Source organism: Hydra vulgaris, chromosome 11 (assembly GCF_038396675.1).
Source record: "Hydra vulgaris chromosome 11, alternate assembly HydraT2T_AEP".
In the NCBI taxonomy this organism is placed as follows: Eukaryota; Metazoa; Cnidaria; class Hydrozoa; order Anthoathecata; family Hydridae; genus Hydra; species Hydra vulgaris.
Window position 1 is genome coordinate 45,604,205 of NC_088930.1, and position 14,881 is coordinate 45,619,085.

General features: G+C 27.8%; 1 protein-coding gene across 1 annotated transcript; it reads left to right on the plus strand.

Annotated features, from left to right (window-relative positions):
* Positions 1–7,687: 7,687 nt before the first annotated feature.
* On the plus strand, positions 7,688–14,252 carry LOC105849643 (uncharacterized). Its single transcript, XM_065808970.1, has 2 exons — positions 7,688–8,030; positions 13,790–14,252. Exons 1-2 carry the CDS (start codon positions 7,783–7,785, stop codon positions 14,175–14,177), a joined length of 636 nt encoding a protein of 211 aa, XP_065665042.1. The 5' UTR covers positions 7,688–7,782; the 3' UTR covers positions 14,178–14,252.
* The last annotated feature ends 629 nt before the right edge of the window (positions 14,253–14,881 follow it).

The window sequence follows — 14,881 nt, forward strand, 5'->3', positions numbered from 1 at the left end:
TTTTTGTGTAATGATATTTTAAAAAATAGTTATAAGGAAAAGAAACTAAATTATATAATTGGTGACGTAAATTTAAATTGTTTTGAATATCACGTTAATAACAACATTAAAAAGTTTTATGATGACTTATTCGAACATGGAGCAATTCCACTAATTAACAAACCTACTAGAGTAACCTCAACTTCAGCTACCTTAATTGACAACATTATAACAACCGATATCTTTAATGAAACTCTTAAAAAAGGTATAATAAAAAGTGACGTTTCCGACCACTTCCCTATTTTTTTCTCTATTAATATTGACAACGAATTAATACAACAACATAAAAAAGTCATTATCAAACGTCTTTTCACCGATGCAAATCTAGCATCGTTTAAGGATCAATTATCTTTAATAAATTGGAATCATATAAACAGTTCATTTAAATCTAATGAAGTATACGATACATTCTTTCAAACTTTCTATAAAATACATGATGTAAATTTTCCAAAACGTGAATTTATTATAACCAATAAAAGTTTAAAGTCACCATGGGTCAATAAAGAACTTAGGAAATCCTCAAAAATAAAGCAAAAACTGTATATAAAGTACTTAAAAAAACCAACACCAGAAAATAAAATTTTTTATAAAAATTACTTTTTTTAAATTTTTATAAAAAATTTAAAAAAAGATATTACTATGATTTACTAGACAAATATAAAAATAATTCAAAATGCACATGGCAAATTATAAGTTAAATTACTGGAAATAGTAAATTAAAATTATGGCGTATTTTTATATGAACCCAAAAAAATAGCAAGAGAGTTAAATAAATATTTTGTGTCTGTTGGCCCTAATTTAGCTAAAAATATTCCAAATATGATTAATCCAATAAATGATTACGTGTTTCCATTAATCTCTAGTTTAGATAAATTTAAAGTATCTTCTTCAGAATTTGAAAGTGCTTTTAAAATGCTTGAAACTAATAAAGCAGTTGGTCCTGATGATATAAATTGTAATATAGTCATAGATTCACACGATACCATAAAACATATTCTTTTTAAAGTTTTTACATGTTCTATAAATCAAGGAATTTTCCTCGATCAATTGAAAATAGCCAAAATAACGACTATATTTAAAGGAGGTGAACCATCAAATGTCAGTAATTATCGACTAATATCTATCCTCTCTGTTTTTTCAAAAATTTTAGAAAGAATTCTGTTCAACCAAATATCTAATCATCTTACTGTTAATAATATACTTTACATAAATCAATACGGTTTTAAAAGAAATAACTCTACTGAACATGCAATAATTCATCTTACTCGTAGTATAACTGATTCATTTGAAAAGTCAGAGTTTACTTTAGGCGTCTTTATAGACCCACCTAAGGCTTTCGACACAATTGACCATGAAATACTGTTTAAAAAACTTGAACATTATGGTATCACCGGTAATGCTTTAAAAAGCTATTTAAAACATCGCAAACGATTTGTCTATGTCGACGGATCTTCTTCACAAGATTATCTAAATATAGATTATCTAAATATAACCTGTGGAGTTCCACAGGGATCTATATTAGGATCTTATTATTTCTGATTTATGTAAACGATCTACATTGAGTCTTAAAATTAACAACTATAATGTTTGCTGATGATACAAACCTATTCCTATCTAATAATAACATCAATAAACTTTTTTATAATATGAACATTGAACTAACAAAAATATCTGACTGGTTTAAGTCAAATAAACTTTCACTCAACATTGATAAAACTAAATGGATTTATTTTCATCCACGATTTAAAAAACATTTACTTCCAAGTAATATGCCTCTTCTTCAACTATATTACTCTTTTATACACTGTCATATTAATTATGCTAATATTGCATGGGGTAGTCCCATAAAAGTAAATTAAAGCCACTTTATTATCACCAGAAGCATATTGCACGTCTTATAAATTTCAAAAATCGTTTTACTCACTCAAGGCCACTCTTATTTAACATGAATGTTTTTAATATATATCAACTAAATGTTTATAATGTTCTTTGTTTTATGTTTAAATATAAAACTAACTCATTTCCAGCTTCCTTTTTAGATTTATATTCTTTAAAAGAAAAAAATAAATATTCTTTAAGAAATGATAATTTTATTAAACAACCAAAATTTCAAACAAACTTTGGTAAATTTTGCATTTCATTTCGTGGAGCTTTTTTATGGAACCAAAAAATTTTGATTTTTCTCATGAATGGAATTATTATATGTTCAAAAAAAAAACAAATTAAATTAATTTTCTCAATTGAAAATATATTTATATACTTTTAATTATACCCAGTTTTGTCATCACTCATTTATATTTTACTTTTATACAATATTGATTTAAAGTTTATGTGAGAAACTCTATTTACACACTATTATTTGAATTTTGTTAAAAGTTGCACTGACATTTTTTGTACAGTAGTCATTTATTAATTACTTGTTTACTTTAATTTTTATTTTAATTTGCAATATTTTTCAATAATTTGTATTACGAACGGTATATACTTTTAATATTGAATTTAATTTTGTAATAAAAAATATATATAAAAAGATAAAAACAAAAAAAACATAAAAATCATATTCTTATTAATTTCGTTTATTTATTAATTAACAATTAAGATTAGTGTAATTGTAAGATACATTTGAGTAACAAGAATCAATGATCGTATAGATGCGAGTAAGATGCGTGACGTATTTGTTTATCAAGAATATTAGAATATTATTGTTTTCGCTTGAGTCATGCAGTTCAGAAGAATTGGTATTTTAATTCAAGCCATAAAAACTATAACTAAAGAAAAGTTTAAAATTTTTATTTGTTTACTTTTATTTTTTCTAAAATCTAAATTAAGTTCAAAGTTCTTCAACACTGGTTCTCGGACTCGGTTACAAGACCTGTATGGTCTTCTTTGAGTATCCGCGTTCTTTATCTTTATTCTTTTCTTTTTTAAACGATTTTTTTGCATGTAATTTTTTTTATTGATATATTTGTAAATATTGTATTAAATATTGAAATGAAGAACAAAAAAAAAATTATTGAATATTGTATTGCCATCAAGCAGGAGCATGTATGCAAAATATGAAGAAAATCTATCATCAGTGAGTGACTCAAAAATTGATTGCAAGATTTGATGCTCACAGACAAACAGTGACGAGAAGTTAATAAAAGCATGGGAAAAATAGGTTTAGTTTAATTTATCCGAAAAATAATCTCCTTTAGCAAGTAGTACCTTTTCCCATCTAGACAAAAAATCATATACCCCTTTTTTTTTTAAACATTTTTTTAAAAGAATTCTTGCTTTTGAGAATTGAAGAAGTGTATAAGCTCATTTTGCAAAGTCTCTCCACTTTAAAATTGCCAAACGCATATGGTTGTCTAAAACCAAAAACAGATTGTAGTCACTTGACTGAAGGTTTTCATAACGTCACAACGTTTTCACTAAGTCACAAACTGAAGGTTTTCACCAGACTCACCTCAACTGGAAGAAAATACGTATTCTGTTCGCCAAAGCAGGCTGTTTTTGACTAATAGCAACCAAAATTCTAATTAGCTTTGCTGCGTATGTTTCAACAATAATGGTTTTTACACTTGGCAGAATCTCAGAGTGAACGTTTTCTGCTTTCATCTATAATACACACATTAAAACCTTATTCGATAAATTCTACGTTTAGCAGTCAACGGCAACGGATCATTACTGGGTAGCCAATAATATGAGCGCTTATTGTTACAGTACATATTTCAATTTTAATCGCACGTCAATATACGGTCAAAGAATAACACTTCGTTGTAGCCGAAAGCAATGATAAACAGATTGCCTAACATTGTAACTTGTTTGTTTCACTCCATCGTGTAGTACTCATTTGCCTAACTTTTATCGTTTTCCAAGCTGGTGCAATCGTATGCGAATAATTTTTTAACTCGCATTAAATCTTAATGCATAACATTGGCAAGTCTGACTTGAGTCCTACTCGATTGCCAGACTGATATTGTCGTTATTGAGTTTTATCTTCCAGTTTTTCATCTCCAGAGGCAAGTTTTCTAAACCACTTCTGAATCATCTAAAAGTGAATCATTAAAAGTGACGTCTCTGATCACTTTCCCATTTTTTTCTCCATAAACACAAACATCAAAAAAATTCTACACCATAATAAATCTTTCATCAAACGTTTTTTTACGGAAGCGAATTGCTCTGCTTTTAAGGAACAATTATCTTTACTTCATTGGAAACATATAGATTCTAATGATGCTAATTTAGTTTTTAATTCGTTTTTAAAAACATTTTTTGAAATTTATGATATTAATTTTCCTAAACATTAAATACTAAAAAAAAAAAAAAATTTCACGTCACCATGGATTACAAAAGATCTCAGAAAAAGTTCTAAAGTTAAGCAAAGGTTGTATATAAAGTATTTAAAAACGAGAACATTGGAAAGTAAAACAATTTATAAGAATTACGCTAAAAAATTTGAAATGCAAAGAAAAAATTTAAAAAAAAGATACTACATAAATTTACTAGAAAAATATAAAGATAATTCAAAGCAAACATGGCAAGTTTTAAGAGAAATTACTGGCAGTAAGAAATTGAAAGCTAGCTCTTTACCTAAAGCTATTAAAATTGATAATAAAATATTTGATGATCCAGGAGTGGTAGCTAATAAAATGAATGAATTCTTTACTTCAGTTGGACCAAATTTAGCAAAAAAAATTTCAAACACAAACAAAACAATAAACAGATGTAGTTTTCCTTTAATATCTTATCTAAATTCTTTTGAATTGTCTTTTGATGAATTTGATAGAGCTTTTAAAATGCTAAAGTTAAATAGAGCAGTCGGTCCTGATGATATCAATGGAAACATTGTCATTGATTCATATGATATCATAAAAAATATCCTTTTTAAAATATTTAAATGTTCAATTCAACAAGGAATTTTTCCTGATGAATTAAAAATAGCTAGAGTTTCACCAATATTTAAAGGTGGAGACTTACTTAATTTTAGTAATTACCGTCCAATATCTGTTCTCTCTGTTTTCTCAAAGATTATAGAGAGAATTCTTTATAATAAAATTTTTAATCATCTTTCTCAAAATAATATCCTATACAAAAATCAATATGGGTTTAAAAAAAGTAACTCCACTGAACACGCTATACTCCAAATAACACAATATATTCTTGAATCATTTGAAAGTTCCAAATTTACTTTAGGCATTTTTATTGACTTGTCTAAAGCCTTTGATACGATAGATCATAAAATTCTTTTTAAAAAACTTAAATATTACGGAATCTCTGGCAATGTTTTGAAGCTTTTAAAAAGTTATTTAAGTAATAGAAAGCAATTTGTTCACTATGACGTATCATCGAAATCAAACTTGTTAGATGTAACATGCGGAGTTCCTCAAGGGTCTGTCCTAGGACCTCTCCTATTTCTCATTTACATAAACGATCTTTATGAAGCATCTAATTTAATGACAATTATGTTTGCTGACGACACGAATTTTTTTCTATCTCATAGTAACATAATTACCCTATTTCAAAGTATGAACATAGAATTAATTAAAATTTCAGAATGGTTTAAATTAAATAAGCTTTCTCTTAACATTGAAGAAACAAAATGGTCTCTCTTTCATCCATACTACAAAAAACATCTTCTACCATGTGAATTGCCTGCTCTTTTTATAGATGACATTCAAATTAAAAGAGTAACGGCTACAAATTTTTTAGGGGTTTTTATTGATGAAAATCTGACATGGAAAAAACACATTGAAAACTTATCCTCTAAAATTTCCAAAAGTATAGGAATACTATTTAAAATAAGAAGCATGCTAAATAAACATACTTTAATTCAGCTTTACCACTCTTTTATTCATTGCCATCTAAACTATGCTAATGCGGCTTGGGGTAGTGTAAGTAAAACTAAATTAGAACCACTTTATCGCCAACAGAAACATGTTGCACGACTTATTAATTTTAAACATCGATTTTATCATGCTAAGCCTCTTTTAAACGAAATGAATATTCTTAATATATATCAACTTAATATTTTTAATGTATTGTGTTTTTATGTTTAAATGTAAGTCTCGCACATCTCCAATTTCTTTTCACAATGTATATATATATATATATATATATATATATATATATATATATATATATATATATATATATATATAATATATATATATATATATATATATATATATATATATATATATATATATATATATATATATATATATGTATATATATACGTATATATGTATGTGTATTTGTGCGTATTATTTGTATGTGTATATATATATATTGATGTGTAAGTATATTTATTTACATGTTTGTATGTTTAAATATGTATAAATAACTATATTTGTATTTATGAGTGAATATTTGTCTATGAATTATTAAAGGATTATTTATTATTTAAAATCTGTTTAGGCGGTTCTCGATGACAAGATCTTATGATCTTCTGCGAGTATCCGCGTTCTTGTTGTAACGTTAACAAAATTGTAATTCTGACTATACGTATTTTATTCATTCTTATATTGTAAAACTTATTTTGAATAAATAAAATAAAAAAAAAATCTATTTAGCTACAGTACCTTCTCCAAAAGCAGCGCATATCTTGCAAAAAACATCTGCAGTTTTGGTACCAAGTTTGAATTCATCTTGTAAACAAGCACGAAATATTGCATTTGAAACAACTATACTCTTCTAATCATTTATTAAAATTTTTTTTGCTTTAAATATACTTTCTATTTAAATCAAAGTAATCAAACTTATGAAATATACTGATGCTCGTTGAAATAAGCTTTAACTCATCATTCAAAACTAACCCACCACTATATTCTGTTTACTGATCATAATTCATAGAAGTAAGAAGTAAACATAAAATAAAAACCACACAAACTTTTTGGTTGCTTTAAGGCATTTTTGGAAAAAGACCTTGTTGGAAAACGGATGTAAACGGATATAAAAAGACAATTAGTTGGAAAATTAAAAAGTTTAAAAACCACTTTTTATACCTTATTTTATTTACTTTTTATTTAAACATTATTTAATATTTTAAGTAACGTATATAAACGAGTTAAATAAATAGTTAAAACATAAGTTGGCTTATTAGGTCTTTAGGAAAAAAGCTTTATTAGGAATAAAAGGTTTTATTGAAAGTCGAAACTTTTTAATTTATTAGTAATTATAGCATTTATCTTACATTTATTTGCATTTAATTACATTCATTAAGCTGCCAAAAAAAGCTTCCAGTTCAAGTTTAAGTAATTTTTTTGCCTCTGCTGGTATAAACGTTTACAAACGAGTTTTTCTGGGAAACTAAATGTACGTCATTGCAGGTATTTTTTATAATGTTTTGCATATTGAGATATGCGCATTTTGCATTTGCAGACAACATGGACGTCAAATTAACGAAGATGCAAGCAGGTTTTGAAATTTTATAAGATGAATAAAGGTAAAGCTGGAAAAACATAGTTTAACAATATCTATTTTCATGAAATATTTACCATAGTATAATTGTTTACAAACGTATCGATGTGGGAAGGTCACTGTAATATTATCGTTTAACTTCAAACATACCTTTTTAAATATTGATATTGCAATTCAAAGACATCTAAAACACACAAAAAACTCTCAGTAAATAAAAAAACATTAAAAAGCTGTACAAATTGAACAAACTATATAAAACACAATTAAGGAGTTTTTTTTTTGGTCCAATTAACGAGTTTTATAATAGTTACCATTAAAATTAGGATTTTTTTAAAAATGAACTTTGTTACTATAGCAACTATTTTGATTAGTCTCGCTCCACAAATTAATGGTCACGGTTATTTACAAAATCCACCAGCTAGAAATTCAATGTGGAGGTTCGGGTTTAACACGCCAGCTAATTACAACGATAACGAATTGTTTTGCGGTGGAGCTACTGTTATGAATATGAATAATGGTGGGCGTTGTGGAGTTTGTGGTGACCCATGGCATGAAAAAGATCAACCACACATGGACGGCGGAAGGTAGGTAGAGATAGAAATAACTTTAAAAATTCGGAACATCAGAATGTTGACATTTTTAAAAGCATTTTAATTCCAGACCTTTCCGGCACAAGCCGTTTTCTGTTCCAAGATCTTTTTTTGAAATTTTTTGCTTTTATGATTTAATTTTGTGTTTAAAACCAGTAAAGAAGAGGATATGCATAACTTTTTCAATATTAAAAAGATAATTTAACCTGCTAAAGATTGGTTAAGAAAAACGCACATTTTTTGATTTGCTTGAGAAGGTATAAAATTTACCTGCTCAACCTGCACAATAGACTAAGTTGAGCAACTGTTTAGAGCAAGTTGACCGATCAACGAATAAATTAATATGCACGATATGGAGCCTTAGATAAATCATCAATAAAACAATCGTTAACAGTAAGCGTGTCTATAATTTATAAACGTTTTATTTTATACACTTTAATGACGTAAGAGAAGCGAAAAAAATAAAAAAGAAAGTTTCATCTCAAGTAAAACGAAAAAAAAATTAGGCTCAAGTAAAAAGAAATAAAACTTATTTATAAAATTTTTAAACAAAAATTAAAAAGGAAATCTTTTATAAAATCTAAGTAAAGTTTTAACTTGATAATTTATTGCGCATGACGCACAGTGGGGCAGAATTGCTTCAACATTGGACAATTGATGAAAATGAAATAAGGCATTATGAAATTTTTTTTAGTAGTAATGCATAAAAGATTCTCTAGTCCATCTTAACCACGTTTTTTTTAGGTTTGGACTGACCTTTAACCCTGTGGAATCCATATTTTAGCCATATTCTTTTGTCTAAAAAATGACTCGCTTGCGCGAGTTAAAAGTACCACTTTGTTTATATAGTGCTTTTGAGAAGTTTGTCTTAAGTTATGAACTTTTTTTTGGTATTCTTTAATTTTAGGCTTGTAGCTATCTTTTGGTAATAATAAAATATTATTTAAGTGCTTGCACTATATAGTATTATGCCTTTACAAAAATAGCGTTTTAAATATTTCATTTTTATGTAATTTTTTTAAACAATGCATTTTTTGTTTAGGTATTCACCTAGATACACCTGAGATTTTTTTTTTTGAAATGGCTCATGATTATAGATTGTCAAAACCAAGTCATTAACGCATCAAATTAATGACGTTTTTCTCCATCACATTTTTTAGCAAGCTTTAGTAATTGTTTTTTAGGTTAATCTTAAAACTTTTTTATATGATTTCGGTTTTGAGTAATAACATTATGTTTTTTAAAGGAAGTAAACTTGTGGCTATTATGAGAGACTCTGGGTTTATTAAAATGAATGAACAATTTCATTTTTTGAATAAAGAAATTAAAAATCTTACAGAATGCGAAGAAAAACGTTTAATTGCGTTAAGTCAGTCACTGTCTTTATTTTTGTCACAGTATAAATCTCGTTGGATAAAATCACACTGGATATATCGTCGGGGATAGTGCAAACCCGTGTAACTAGCATTGGCTACTATATTTGGATATTAATAATTTTAACAACGAATATCTGTTGTTGACATTACAAAAAACATGAATAATATTCTTTATACTAAAATGAAACCAAAATCTGTTGAAATAAAAAAAAATTTAGATTTTAAACTTTTCCAGTAAAATAAATGTACTGTAAATACGCGGTATTTTCCAATGCTAGTTACGCGGTTTTGCACTATCCCAGACGATATGAAGTTTTTCAAAAAAACAATAAGTTTTGGTTAAACAGTTCCATTTGTTTAAATCAGCATACAGCGAGCAAAACTTGCGGCAACAAAAAGAAATATAATACTTCAAATTTTTGTGAACGAACGATCCGAAGGAAATCAAAAGTTTTAAGCGAGACTCATTCTCTATCTGTTTAGACTGTGCTACTCAAATAAGTTTAAGAACTGAAGGAATGTGACATGCATCAAAACTGTTGAAAGAACTGTTGGAAGCAAAACTATCTAGATATCAATATAATGTTTTAAGGAAAATTGTACCTGAAAGGTTTCCCTCATACAAAAAGGTTCAAGCAGCCAATAAATTATGTTATCCTATTGATATTCATGCAACAGAAACCTATGCTTTGGTTTCTTTGCAATCTTTACTGAACCACACAATACAGCGCTTACTTTTAGCTGTGGAGCCTGTTATTAGGACTCTTCAGAATAAAGAATTAAATCAGCTTCAATTAATTTTGAAATGGGGGTTTGATGGCTCTTCAGGCCATAGTTCCTATAAACAAGCATTTTGTGATTCCAAAACCAGCGATTCAACTGTTTTTCTAACATGTATCGTCCCTCTTCGTCTTGTTTCTGGTGGAAAAATTATTTGGTCGAATCCACACCCTGCATCCACAAAATATTGTAGGCCTTTAAAAATTGATTTTATAAAAGAGTCTAAGATAGAATCAATTGCTGAGAAGAATAGAGTAGATGAGAAAATAAAAAGAATTGTTAAGACAAAGTGCCTAATCGAAGAAAGACAAGCAGAAGTATTTCACACTTTAATTTTTTGTGTGGTAGATGGCAAAGTAGGTAATGCTCTGACAGAGACTACTTTCACCCAAAGATGTTTTATATGTGGTGCAACCTCAAAGCAATTTAATGATATTGAGCAAATGGTTCAGAGGAGTATCAAAACTGAAAACTTGGGATTTGGCTTATCTGTGCTACATGGGCGGATTCGAATGTTCGAATGCATTTTGCACTTGGCTTATAAACTACCAATCAAGAAGTGGCAAGCTCGTGGAAATGATAAAAAAATTGTCGCAAACAATAAAGATCGAATTCAGAAAAAATATCGAGAACAGTGTGGTTTGATTATTGTTAAACCAAAACCAGGACTTGGCAATACGAATGATGGAAATTCAGCTAGACGTTTCTTTGCCGATGAAGAAATTTCAGCTGCTATAACAAATATAGATATAGTTTTGATTAAAAAAATGCACACAGTTATGATAGCAGTGGCGAGTGGATATGATATTGCAGTAAATAAATTTAAATTATTTGCTCTTGACACAGCAAGATACTTTGTTGAAAAGTATTCATGGTACAGCATGCCCCCTACATTGCATAAATACTTTATACATGGTCCTGAAATTATATCATATGCATTGTTGCAAATAGGTCAACTGACTGAGGAAGCACGGGAGGCTTGCAATAAAGACTTTAAAAGGTATAGAGAGAATTACTCTAGAAAATGTAGTCGAAAGGACACAAATGTTGATATCTTTAACTTTTTTTTATTGAATTCTGATACTATTATCTCCAGTAAACGAGTACTGCTTAAAAAAAACTTAACAAGCTTCCAAAAGGAGCACTAGATTTACTGAAACCTCCAGACATACATATTAATGATGATGATGATGAGGATGAGGATGAGGATGATGACGATGATGATGATGGTGATGATGATGATGTTTTTTTTTATTAACTTTTGACCATTGATTTTTTTTGACCATTGATTTACGGAAATTTACATTTAAAAAAGGTTTTTTTTAATATAAAAATAATCGAAGTTTTTCGAGTAATTTTTTTTTCAAGTTGCTTTTTACATTATATTTGAATTACTGTAGTTTATTTGATTGAATCGAGTAGAATACGTTTTATTAGTATTATTTGTTCATGCAAGTTTCTCATTTTATTAGTATTATTTATTGAAGTTTCTCAGTTTCTTTTTTTTAATATTACTTTCCGGTTTTTAAGAAACTTCACTCGAAATTACTAGAAAATACATTAAAAACGTCTGATATTAGTAAATAACTATTTAAAAATTTATGGACTAATTTTTCTTAAGTCTAACAAGTGCCCTTAAAAAGATTATTAAATTTAAAAATTGGAAACTACAAAAAAAAGATTTTGTTCAGTTTTAAAGCTATTCTGCCCCACTGTGCGACGTCAAAAAAGTTTTTTTACTCACACTTTTTAAACGCATGAGCTATAAAGCTTGTTTTTCTATATGGCCTTTACTTTTTATTAATGTTCAATTTAAAAAAATATAAAATGGTTGTTTTCGTAGAACCACCTGGGCTTTTAACACAATAGATCATAAAATTCTTTTTGTAAAAATAAAACATTATGGCATCAAAAACTCAAACATTTTTCGGTTTAAAAGTTACTAGAGTTAACAGGAATCACGATTTGACCATTACTTACGGTTCCTCAAAAATCAAAATTTGGACTACTTCACCTTCTTGTTTTTATAAACAACTTAAGTTAACTTTATTTCATTTTAAAATTCAATTTTATTTGATGACAACACAAAGTTATATTGTTATAATTGTAATTTACTTTTTAATTTCAAACAGTCACCAAGGAACTCTTAAATTGTATAGAGTGTTTTAAGTTTAATAAACTATCCTTAAAGATAGGTAAAACTGAACACTATAAATTACTTTAATAAAATACTATGAATAAATAAAGTACTATTAAACTAAATTTTATAAATTACTAGTAAAAACTAATGTTTCGTAAAGTTGTCAAACTTCAGTATTTGTTGAGGAGAGCGCAGTTTAAAAATTTATTTTATTTAAGATTTGCATCGCGCTCTCCAACATAATCCAGCAAATATTCTATAGCCAAATTTAATATAGACATTTTGAGCGGTCTACGATAGTTTTGCTCATCGGTTACTAAGTGGACTATTAGACCAAGCGACTACCACTAATTTTCTACTAAGTAACCGAACTCCAATAAACCGCTAAAAAATGTCTATATAGGCCCAGTGCAAATCCACTAAAACAATGTTTGCTGGGAAATGACCAGATTTTGACATTTCCAGATTACACAAAAGAAATATTATTCCTTTGAAACTTCCTGATCTTTTTATTGACAACACAAACATTAAAAACTTATCTATAAAAAAAATACTTCTAATACTTATTCATGTTTTTAACAGGGCTGTCTCGAGGATGGGGCATAAGGGGTATCTAACCCCCCTAGGATATTTATATTCAAAAATTAGTCGACGAATTCGGAAACTGGAGTCGGCAATATTGGATCTGAAGTTGGCAGTCGGCAATTTTTGGTCAACGAGTACTTTTTTTTTTAAGACTTTTTTCGGCAAAAAAAAAATTTTCTAGGCCTTACTCGGCAAAAAATAGATCCATCACTCCTTCTTGAAGATCTCTTTGGGACGGCCATGCTTTTTAATAAAATAAATTATGTGTACTTTACCCAGTATATTTATAAAACAAGTCATGTTTACTTTACCTAATATTTCAAATCATAACTACAATCAACCCAGAGCATATTTCTACTAACAATAGTGAATACAAAACATTCACCTTAATTAAAGTACCCCATTAAATTAAAACACATAAGTTAAAAAGTGTTTATAGTTATCAAAGTTCTGTCTTCTTTTTTTTTTTTTTTTGTTTCAAAATTCTTTAGGTCCTATATTTTTGGCCAGGGTTTTCTAATAGAGGTTATACTTGACTAAACATGGAGATCAAAATTACTTAGTAGTTCTTTAAGGAAATTTTTCCTGGCGCATTTTGAGATTTAATTTATTACTTCTTTTCTTTACTTAATTTATATTTCAAATAAATTTTAACAGTAAAAAGAATATGTTTTTATCTTATAAAATGACGTCCTTGTTTAACTTATGTAAACACGCCATGAAATATAAGAGGTCCAGCAATAAGACTACGGTCGCAAAATTGTTACTTTTTTTCTCCGGTCATGTTAGTATTTGTTTATAAATTTTATTTTTCATATATTTATTTTATGTATATATATATATTTATATAAAATATATATCTCTATCTTTAGTTATGACAAAGGCATCATAGTAAAAACTTACAAAAAAGGGCAAATAATTGATCTCGAAATTCTGTTAACAACTAGTCACATGGGATATTTCGAAATTAGAGTTGGAGATTTTTCTAAGACTAAAACTTCAGGTGATTCGATTGGTAAATTAAACGGAGAACTATTGGAATTAGTAAAAGGAGGGACAAAATTTGCCGTGACAGAATGGGGCAGATTTTTATATAAATATCAAGTTCGACTTCCATCCAATTTAAAATGTGAGAGATGCGTTTTGCAGTGGTGGTACAAGGGAGGAAACAACTGGGGGTGCGAAGGTGGAAAATGCGGTATGGGACTCGGACCACAAGAACATTTCGTCAATTGCGCAGACATAAAAATTGTTGCGTAAAAACATTTAAAACAAAAATTGGAAAAATGTTATTTAACTTTATAACAAACAAAATTAAAAAATTATTTATACATAGTTTTGTCACGTGTATTAAAAAGAATGTGTTTCTTTTAATTTTTGATGCATCTGTAAATAACTAAAGGCTCTTTTGACAAACTCCTATTCCCAATATTGTTGAGGGTCCTTTGCGTTCGCTTACTCAGATTTATGGGGTTAGGTAAATTGGAATATATATATTTTATTATTATTTTTATATCATTTGCAACAACACCAAAGAAACGAAAATGCATTTGACTAATAATTTATATCCTGTCAATAATGGGTTTTAATTTTTATTTATGGTTATAATTTAGATAAAGATTGCATTAAATAATGAACTTGTGATCATAAATTTAAACAATCATTATTTTCAAAGTAAAAATTTGAAACTAAATTTAAATATAATAAAAAAAGGTAATTAAAAGTAATAAAAATCATAAAGTAAAAGTGGTAAATAAATCTTATCATATTGCTTTTGTTATCATCATCGAAATGACTAAACGTTCTCTACCCCAAAATTTACCAAAAATTTTTATTGACCATAATGAAATAAAAAGAGATTCTGAAACTAAATACCTGGGGGTTTTCATTGACGAGAACATCACATGGAAACATCATATTAACTATGTCTGCTCGAAAGTTTCAAAAAGTATTGGAATTCTATA

Excerpts from the sequence above, each read along its gene's own strand:
- LOC105849643 (XM_065808970.1), top strand. The coding sequence starts at position 7,783 with ATGAACTTTGTTACTATAGCAACTATTTTGATTAGTCTCGCTCCACAA. Across the intron at positions 8,031-13,789 it reads CCACACATGGACGGCGGAAG|TTATGACAAAGGCATCATAG; the intron begins GTAGGTAGAGAT and ends CTCTATCTTTAG.